This window comes from Glandiceps talaboti, chromosome 15, assembly GCF_964340395.1.
Source record: "Glandiceps talaboti chromosome 15, keGlaTala1.1, whole genome shotgun sequence".
NCBI lineage: Eukaryota > Metazoa > Hemichordata > Enteropneusta > Spengelidae > Glandiceps > Glandiceps talaboti.
Genome location: NC_135563.1, coordinates 13,629,353 through 13,640,337, shown reverse-complemented (window position 1 = coordinate 13,640,337; position 10,985 = coordinate 13,629,353). Strand labels below are relative to the sequence as shown.

The 10,985-nt window shown below is 38.0% G+C and overlaps 1 protein-coding gene and 1 long non-coding RNA gene across 3 annotated transcripts; one reads left to right on the top strand and one right to left on the bottom strand.

The window, feature by feature from the left end:
- On the bottom strand, positions 1-7,850 carry LOC144446652 (uncharacterized). The gene is made up of 4 exons (XR_013481970.1): positions 7,683-7,850; positions 6,853-7,115; positions 5,914-6,259; positions 1-5,173 (listed from the first exon to the last, which is right to left on the bottom strand). It is a non-coding gene; the product is annotated as an uncharacterized LOC144446652 (long non-coding RNA).
- A 535-nt stretch (positions 7,851-8,385) lies between these two features.
- On the top strand, positions 8,386-10,985 carry LOC144446133 (uncharacterized). Of its 2 annotated transcripts, none has more exons than XM_078135851.1 (2): positions 8,386-8,766; positions 9,608-10,985. In XM_078135851.1, exons 1-2 carry the CDS (start codon positions 8,550-8,552, stop codon positions 10,903-10,905), a joined length of 1,515 nt encoding a protein of 504 aa, XP_077991977.1. In that variant the 5' UTR covers positions 8,386-8,549; the 3' UTR covers positions 10,906-10,985. The 2 variants fall into 2 exon arrangements, with proteins under 2 accessions (XP_077991977.1, XP_077991978.1); XM_078135852.1 differs by lacking the exon at positions 8,386-8,766 and adding an exon at positions 9,317-9,501.

The window sequence follows — 10,985 nt, the reverse complement described above, 5'->3', positions numbered from 1 at the left end:
GTAAGATAATATATGTGATGAGGGGAAAGATTTTGGCATTTATTTAGATTTAAGCTTACTTTTTATATTTGAATATATTTGTATTTATATTTTACTAATTGGCCTATATTTACATAATTTATCCGTCAAACTGGTCTGCTTTGGGCCATGGGTTTTAGGCTAGCTGTTATCACTCGCAAAGTAGTATATCATTGCTACACCATTTCATTCTTTGGATATCATTTCTAGAAACTACTTTATCAGTAAATAGGTTCTGTCTAGCTGCCCCCCCCCCCCCATTTGACAAGTGTACGTCAAATTACATTTCCATTGGTATTAGTAGCAAAATTTGTTTTTCATAGCCGCTGTAGCTTAGTGTAACTTCTGTATTAATGAATAGGCACGTGTTATCTCCCACGCGTCAAATTCTACATACATGTAGTCATGGCAACAGGCTTGCCATATGTAAAATTCTGGCGTGAAGAAATAGGAAATCGCTACTGTCCCGGTAAAGATCCAGACATGCAACGGTCATACAAATTACTACAGAAATTTCAAATGTAAAAAAAACTGATTCTAAATCTCTCCAAAAAGGCTGAAAGGGATGTCAATATATTAAACCAATAAAATAACTGTAAATTGTATATTTTTTTGTAAAATAATCCCATAAAACAACAACAACCAACGGTAAGGCATCAAAAAAAATATACTACAACAAAGAAATCCTGTGAATAGATGCCATTGCATAAGACTCGGGCTGTTTTTTCGAACCGAATCACTACTGATTGCATTAAGTCTTGGCCTCTTTTCTATTTAAAGTACGAACGTGAATAATAAATGGAGCAAACGCCTCTGTAAGTATATAAATAGAATTGACATGAAATATGATATTAAAAATATTGGCTCTGTCATGACGATAGACTCACGGAAATACCCTTTACATATTGTTTACTTGTAAAATGACGTCACCTTCCTATGACTCTGCAATTGTAGTATTTCTCGGTGTTCCTTTGCGTCTGTGAATTGCGCGCGTCATAACTCTTTCGTCGCCTTTGGCGGAAAATGAAAGCTCCAGTCATAACTACGGTTAGAAATGACAGTGTATGTTGTTTTGAACAGTGTATGTCACATTCTGTGAATCCAGCGATACTTCAACATCAACATCAACATTTCAATCAATACTCATAGATATTTACGTCGCAAAAGTCAAAACTAGAGATCACGTGATGCATTTCGTCACTCATCGTCGCAAACCACGGCCTGTTTTACGGGAGTCGTCCCACTGCACTGTATCTGGTTTGCGAAAATGTTCGTCATCCAAAATGATTGTAACAGTTACAACTTAGCAGTAATACATGCTTAAATGCTATTTTTTAAAGCGGATTTACAGTAACAGATATAATAGCGATAACATGGCTAAGAAAGCTATATTTGTGTTTTGAATATATGTGTATTAAAAATAAAATAAAACTGCTTTAAGGCATAGTATTAAAGCTTACATGCGGGAAAGTCAAAGCTGTACTAAACACTCGACGTGTTCACTTTGCAGACGTCATGTTTTATTATGGCGATAAATAGTGTTTATAATAAAACTCGCGAAAAATTGTTTATCATAATACAAGAACAGTACTCATTCTGAAACTCGTTATTGTTATACGCATTCTTGCAAGCCAGGGTACAATTTTTTTTTCTACTGGCGCACCGAAAAATAATATATACTTCTTGGACTTTGCCGTAAGCCAAACAACATATGGCCACATCACGTGACCACAACGGGTTCGTCTTCGGGTTTCTACAGAACGTTGGGTTTTGACGGGGCTGGTGAATGGATGCATTTTACAGTAAATGTGTATATCGACTGTGGTATATTAATTATGACCAAGACAAATGAGTGAAACTTTTAGGGAGAAAAAATGTAGGATTTTAAGGTAAGAAGAAGATTAGGGTATTTTACACAAACAGGGAAATTCAACTCTGACAACAATCGAAAATATTACATTAAAGCTAGTCTAGCTATACTAAAACTTAATAATAGTATTAGTTATCGATAAGACGATGAACAATACATAAGCTTTAATACATGTATACAGAAAATTGTCGAAATATCCATAATTTGTTATTGTAAATATTAATCAGGATATATCTATGGTCGACTGTATCCATAAGTATTCAGTACTATAGAGTAATAACTAGAAGTTGAACTCATGATCGCATTAGGGCATTAATTTTGGGTGCGGATCCAAAAGTCATACTACCTTATACAGTCAATGTAGTCTGACTAGTTATACAAGGATTCACACACTTAGATGTCCACAGCTGTATGTATACTACGTGTACAGCTACACAAATACACTTACCCACAGGTGATTCAATACTATTCAAGGTGTATGACATGACAAGCAAATCATTATATCGGCTTTAAAAAACGTTCCAGTTGTAGCTAGAGCAGTAGAAAGAGAATATAAATACACCATTTTATATCAATTAAATATTACATGAGTAACACATGATTTTCAAGAACGTTATTGAAGAATTTAAAAGTGGTAAAATTAAATTGAAGTAATGACTCGGCTTCCGAAAGATATATATTCTAAAAGAAGGATTCTTTAAAAGTTGTTTCGGGCCTTGGGTACTTTTCCCATGGAGATAGAATCAAGTCACGAATTGTTGAAGCCGAAGGTCACTCGTTGTTTGTTTTTGCTGTATACTGACGTGACCTATGACCTTCCTCGAAATATCAAGTTGACTAATATTGCGAGCACTGACTTCAAGTTGTGTTTGAACTCAGACAGTGGTCGATTCACTGTGTAGCATACTTTCTAGCCCATAATCGTAATTTGCATATCGGTTCCAGACTTATCTTTCTTCCGTCACCGTCAGTGCAGAGGTGTCTCTGGGTAACCGACAGTACACTACAGCGATCTAGCTCGGTAGCTAATACAACACCGGTAGAATTAAACTAGAAAACTTGAACTTGAATAAATGAAGTAAAGGTTATAAATTTCCACACAACACCAGTAAATGATGAATGTTGTAAATTCACAACTTATAACTTTCAGTATAATGAATACGCTTTTGTTCAGCCTTGAACAGAGAAACCGATAACAGTTACTGCAATAAAGAATACCGGTACATACAGGGGTTGTCTAAATACGAGTAGAGCCCTGATTTTATCTTTCAACCTGACGTACAATATATTGGTATTAAAGCCCTTGTTTTTCCCCTCGTTGAAAACTGTTATTGTTTTACCGAATACTACCGGGCTAAATCAGAGAAAATATAGTCAACTCAGCATATCGGAGTAAACAATGGCGACAGGATCTTTTAATAAGAATGTTATTTCAACGATTCTACTATGTACAGAAATAAAAATTAAGTTACAAGGAAAAATGTTAAATACTGCATTAAATATGGAAATAAAAATATATGTTTCGATTACTGGGAGAGTCAAAGGGGGAGGGGTAATTTTGTATTCGCAAGAGTTATTTCGGTTGAGTTTGCATTCAATAAGACATTGATACTGGAGTGTGGGTGCTAAAATACCACAGTATATAAGTATAAATCGCGTTTCAATTCAGTTGTACACTATGTATACAATGGTAGTGGACAATGTTAAACTTTCAGTAGAAAGTGTGTCAGTGATTGACCTCGGCCACCCATTTACAAGTCAGCATAGCTTACATTCCACGCGACCCTTGTCATCTAACGTAAAACGGCATCTTACAATAACTGTAGCGTCGAGAGAACAGCGATAAACTCAAATTATTGATGGAATCATCTAAGCCTTAAATGAGGAGTAATGAAAAAATGCATTCAGAAATGTCATAAATACTACATGTTTTTAAACTGATACAAATGAGGTGAAGTTCTGACAGTATGCGACAATCCTTCGCCGTCGTTAAATTCTCCCCTTTTACGGTAACATTAAGTCATCCATGTACTGACTTGAAAACTGCCCTGTGACGCGGGAAAAAAGTACACCAGTGAAAATGTACTAGAGTACGAAGTTACAGAATAAACCTTCGAACCCTTTCTGATGAGTAGGTTTGACCCATCCATTAATAAATAGACTACAGTATTACACTTAGGCTTCTGTTTCATTTTATCCCGAATTTGGCCAGAACTTTGTCAAACCTCAAACACTATTTTGGCCCATCCCACTTTTCCAGTGATCGTTCGGAGTCCCCACACAAATCCTAAAAATAGAAGGTGAATCCTGAAACACAAGCTTAAACGAATTGACAGAATATTCCTTCATAGACAACATACTCTCGGGTGAATATTGCTCATTAACGTGATCTATTAATTTAAAATTATTGTTCTTCATTAATACCCGGGGTCTGCTATAAATACTATGCTACGTTTCCTTGGTTGACTTGTTAACTTTGTATAGTAATCTTTCTTTACATTGTGGTCAATGCAATGTCGGATACACTTGAAACGAAGTGGTCGCGACCGTACGGTCAATGAGATTTGAAAGATTAAAAGTGCGATGACCATAGAACAGGAATGTAGGTCACTTTAGGGTCATTCGTGATTAGTGACACGTAAAATCAGCTGTATTGGGTTCATATCAGGTCATCAGGGCTATCACATTACCCTTTAAATACTTGTAATGTCACTTGAAGCATTCTACTAGTACCGTTATATCTGTACAAGTTGTGTATCAGCTGGGTAGTTGGACATTGTCGCTGCCAGTTGTCGTGTTCCTCTATACACGTACTACTACTAGTAAAACCTGAACTCGTGCTTACATGAGGCACGATTCGTTTCTTATTGTCATGATTGTAAAACTGTGGTTTGATCGAGAAATGTCCCTGGGGTCTCTTGTACGTGACTTGTCAGCAAATAGGAAGTCTTGTAGATCTTCGTATTTTTCTTGGGGATAGAACTTAGGTTCAACGTGCGTTGCTACCGGGAAGCCCGCTGATTAGTACTAGTTTACGACATCATAATCTCAGTGAAGCTCTTGAGCTCTTGGTGGACGAAACGGCAGATTTGAACCACGATAAAACAGGGTGTAATGCTTGGAATTAGGCTATTGAGAACTCTGTGTACAGTGAATTAATTATAGCAAGTTTTTGATGTTGCTCTCTCAAGTTCAACTTCAGTTGGTCCAGAATTAGCCACGCAGACGTCGAAGAAAATTCCGATGTCAACGAAATATTATCAGACTTTGAACTATGGATTCTGTCTATAAAGAAAAGAGATATAATTAAAATTGATGAAATAGTGTACAACAGTGTTGGTAAATCAGTTGGTAATTTTGAATAACGCTCTAGCCTCGCATATATACTTCCAACTTTGTCTTTGAAAATCAATACGCCAATCCCACGTCCTTCAATTTGATGTCCATGCAGCTGGGATGCCCTGTCATATATTTCCATTCATTAAAAACTTTCATGGAACTTTAGTCATTTTTTAGACCAATAAATTTACCAACCAATAAATTTACCGATAAATATTCTTATACAGCGTTTAGAGCTACACAAGTAGTGCCATGCAAATAGAATGATGAATTTAAAGTGTAAAAGATCAAAAACGACCATTGGGTGAATAGGTTAAATGTAATGCCTGGTTCTTCGAAATGAATGATACACATACTATGACTCTATCCCACCCCACCCCACCCCATACATACATACATACATACATACATACATACATACATACATACATACATACATACACACACACACACACACACACACATACATACATACATACATACATACATACATACATACATACATACATACATACATACATACATACATACATACATACATACATACATACATACACACAGACGGATACAGACAGTCAGATAAACCATGGATCTATCAATAATAGATCCATAGATAAACCGACAGACAGTTACACATACAAATAGGTGACAAAATACAATAAGACAACTACTTGTGTTTTACACACCAATTCCAAGCAGAAGAGATCATCGTTTAATAGTGGTTGTAAATTGCCCCATGGTCCGGCAGGTATCGACGTTTTCCAATATTAGATCGAATAGGGACCAGTAAGTGTGAAAACTTTACAGTTATGGTTACATAACATCTTGTCTGTAGTCACCATAGTAAGCATTGGGAGCTGTAGAACCATGACACAATTTGGGGATTTCCCTATTGTTGTGTAGTGACTCACTTCCGATTCGAGGACGTTCCCATTCAAATTCAAAACCGCCAAGGCTGCGCCGATCCGATCTATTGTTCGGGATAAATCGGCATTATAAAGCGCGGCTCGTGATTGTCCGATAACAATGAATCTGTAAACGTAACGCATTATAGCAAAATACGGAACCATTACACTTCCCTTCACGGGCGCACCTGTCAGACCCTGTCCATGTAATTATAATTATAGTTAAGGGTTCCTGCCACTAAACTCCTCATTATATGAAATCATAATCGTACGGTCTGTTACTAGAAAAAAAAAGTTTCACAGTGGGTTGGAATAGTAAACAATGCTTTCAATGCAACTAACGACTTTTACTTGAAACTGACAGAATGGTAAATGACAAACAGACAGTCATCTATCGAATCGTGACTTCTGTTCGCCAACATTATCGACCATGTCTTAGAAACTAGGAAATTGAAAAAGAAAAAATCCCTGAAAAATATATGTTTCTTTTGATACAAGTTATACCTGGAAGAAAACATTATGCAATATGCGGGAGTATTTGTTTGAAAAGTGGGGGTGAGAATTAAAGATCCCATCATTCAAAAATAATTGTATCTTTGTTTCGTGATTTTGGCGAAAACAACTTTGTTTTTGATATCAATGATACATGCACACATGTTACAACGCTAACATTAACTTTTCTATTACTCAGTATAGTAACAAAAGCAAACGTAAAGATACCTGTAGCCGGTGTTTTCGTGGTCTTGGCCCACGCCTTGTTTATCTCAGTTCTCAATCTTCAGCCGGCACAGATCTTTAAGAAATCTTTTCAACTCAGCCCACCACAACAGGTTTTATCATTAATCGTCTGAAATGTCTTGGCTTTTTTGGTGTATTTATGTGAGTGCATGAGGTGTTCTTTTCGTTTCTTCCATTTTGAAGTACCACGTGACCACTTTCGTTCACTCGCGGATTCACGAAAGTTCCCTTTTGATTTCTATTTTCTTAAAAGAATGAAAATATATGAAATCTTTTTAATTATATATGAATCACAGAAATGCAAAATACATCAAATGGTTGGAATTAAAATAGAATTAAATAAAATAACAACGTAATAACATTAAGATACAGCAAATATTACATTTTAAAAAGGTACTAGTATTCTGTATAATTGGATCACGATGCAAGTGAAACATACTCAAAAATACCAAAGTCCGGTTAAAAATGAGAGAACATTTATTTTAAAACTGAGTAAAATATTTTGAAATATATTTAAATAAAATAAGCTTAACAAGGAGGGTAAGAAAGATTAACAGAAACACAAGCACAATGAATATTGATATTGGAAATGCGTGATAGTTCACAAAATCAGTCAATGTGAAATACAGAGAAGCCCGTATATGATATGTTACTGTTGAACGCAGCAGCTATACCATTTATTCAATGCAGCGACATTTTCGTGAATCACTTATGACTCAGGACAAATGTATTGCTAAAATACATAATGCTTCAGGGCAGATGTGATATTTTGGAAAAACCTGTTTTTAGAAAAATAGAAAACAAAATAATACTTCTTTCATGACTGCCCTGTTTCTCCCCGCCGCTTTCTTGTGAACTCTGTGCTCTTTGTGTGCTCGCCATATATGGAAGAATCCGGAAAATCACCGAACAGCGCCCGAACCGTAATCGGCATCTGTCGTTTCCATCTTTAGACAGCTGGCCAACCCTATTGAAGGCACATTCCATGATGACGTAGCAATTGTAATGTAAATTAGGTAAACTCGTAATCAATGCTCGGAAACATGCTCGCCCTCGTTTTTACCATATATGGTTAACATCGGTATTTCGCGATTTTCCCGAGCACAATTAAATTAAATATTCATGTCCTCTTATCTTACTGTCAAGTGAATAGGTAAACAAAGCCTTCATTATCCATTGACGAAACCACCGCCTGTACCGCACGAAAAATGCAGAAAACAACAACACTATATTAACTACTGATGCATTTTGCAATATTTGCGACATTATGGCCCACCTTGCAAATGCATACGGCGAAAAAATCACGTAAACAACGTGTAATAGCGTTTTCTGAGCCCATGTCGTCGAAACAATTATAATCTTTTATTTATGAAAACGTCATTTGACGTCACTTATCGCATGGCAATAAAAGGATCTCTATTGACATAGTAGTCGACGCTGATTGGGCAACGTCACATCGGGGTTTCCTTATATAGTCATCAGGTTTAGTGAATGAATGTGATAAAACAAGACTACACCGCCTACGAATTCATTCATTCATCTGCTACTCTACGATAGATCAAGATCTTAAACCTCGGGAATATCTCAAGCTCGTAGTAAATTTTATGTACAGAGTTGTGATCAGAATTTTGGCGATCGATCGGCATCCCACCACCACCATATAATAGTTTTATTAACGTATGAGTAACAACAATTCCAGTGGCCAAATGCGGATGGACGCGCTAGAAACCTTGACCAGGGTCGCTACTGACTTGAGTTTTGACATCTTCGATACACCTACAACTCTCAGTGCAACGACAGCGAGACAGGTGCCTCAGCTGGATTTGATACCGACTTCAGTTGGAACAGAACCCCTATTCAATACCGAACCAGATTTACAGGATGAGGGTCTCACTGGTAAGTAACAATTTTATAATTTCCAATATTATTATACGGTACGGTATTATTGTACGTCGTCAGCTGTGAATGAAGGTCACTCAGTTTGAACATTGTACATGCCTTGCTTTCACTTGAAATAAGGACTGACAGCTCCCAATAATAATTTATTTGGATGGATACAAACATTTTCTTTAATTCTCATTAGAAATTATCGTGTGCTGATCGCGAAATTTCTCAGTACTACCGGCGAGTTCCTGCCTTGTCATGACCCTACACTACGATGACATTATGCTACACAGACAGGCATTCGTAACTGTTGACTCAGCACATCCGCTCCCGTAGATCATATGAATACTGTTATTTTTAACATCAGTTTTATAAAACATTGTTCTGTATGAAATGTGTAGATCTGTATCGTTGTTTTGACTTGTAGCACGTGTAGTTGTGTGCGATTTGTGGGAATATTGTAATACGGCCTGTGTAGGTGGGCGTGTTCTGTTGTACTCCCACACACCGGTGGATCACTGGCCACTAGATAACACGACTGCTGAGATGTAGGCTAGTAGTAGTGTAGTCGGCGTACTGTCAACATCGTCTCCCACTCGCTCTTCTGGTACCCAATTCATTATTCATTTCATACCCCAAGTTTTTAAATCCCTACGCCTAGCTTGTTAAACATGTGGAGTCGTTTCCAAGTCGCTAACTGTCACCCTAATGCCGTTCAATTCGCTTGTACTGGACACTGTTACCGGAGTAAGTTCGATTATCATTCGAATACTTCGGTTGTCGCCAGAGTTTTCAAGTTGTAATTTCTGCCATGACTTTGACCATTTTTTTCTTTTTTCTTTTGCTTTTATAGCAATGGTTGACGAAGAACTTATGTCTACCTACAAGCCACAATCAGACACAGGATATCAAGGTCCCGGTGTCAGCGGGACGCCAGGTATTACTACAACCCAACCGGAAACTCTGACTTACCGAGGGACTTTTACAACAGCGTCTGCTTCTCCGGCAAGCAGCGTCAGCGGCAGCGGTCCCTGCAGTACGGGCAGTTCACCAACACCAGGCAACTGGTGGCAACCAGAACGCACCATGCTTTCTCCTCTGATAACGAACATCCTAACAAGTACTACAACTAGCATTGGTAGTCCAACACCGATGACAACTCAGGCTACAAGTATTGTTACTCAACCTGAAGTTTCACAAACTCTAACTCCTATTTCTGTTCAGGACGCTGTTAGTATCACTCAATCACTAAGCAACGTAGAGCTTCAACCGCCCTTTACATCAGCCTACACACAGGCACCTACCTATGAGAATTTAGAATGTCTTAGTACAAGCTCAGCACCTAGCCAACCTCCAACTTATCAACAAGTTAAAAACGTAGGAGGAGAGTTGAAATATTCATGGCCCATTATACCGGACTTTAGTAGCAGTTTTCAGAGCCATCAGATGACTAAACCAGTAGTTACATCCGCCGAAATAATGGCAACTCCACCCAGAACTCAGGCACTGGGAGATATGGTGCTTCATACATCTACACCGGCGGACTTTCTTACTGCTCAAGTCGCAACTCCTGGCAAATTACAGATGCCACCTACCATTGCATGTAACCAACCATACCAAGAAGCCCCTGTACCAACAAAAACGCCGAAGCCTCGCAAGTACCCTAACAGACCTAGTAAAACGCCGCCACATCAAAGGCCGTACGCTTGTCCAGTTGAAACCTGCGATCGTCGGTTTTCCCGCAGCGATGAGCTCACTCGTCATATACGAATTCACACCGGACAGAAACCTTTCCAATGTCGTATTTGTATGAGAAACTTCAGTCGCAGTGATCACTTGACAACTCACATTCGGACTCACACCGGCGAAAAACCATTTGCTTGTGATACATGTGGAAGACGCTTCGCTCGTAGCGACGAAAGGAAACGACACAGTAAAATCCATTTGCGTCAAAAGATGAAGAAAGAAGGAAAAATGCTTGCCGGCCAATCCACTAGCACTGTCACCACCAGTAGCATTAGCAGCAGTAGCAGCAGTAGCACTGTATCATCACCGCAACAACACCAACAACAACAGCAACAACAACAACATCAACCTATCATAGCCCTTTCTGGTAGTCCTCAGCATATTGTGACGACCACCCATTCCTAAATATAGACATGCTTCATGTGCAGACTCTATCTTTTAGAACCTGAGGTATACTGGAATATATATATATATATATATATATA

Coding starts and splice junctions, on each gene's coding strand:
- LOC144446133 (XM_078135851.1), top strand. CDS start 8,550: ATGAGTAACAACAATTCCAGTGGCCAAATGCGGATGGACGCGCTAGAA. Junction 8,767..9,607: donor ACAGGATGAGGGTCTCACTG/GTAAGTAACAAT, acceptor TTGCTTTTATAG/CAATGGTTGACGAAGAACTT.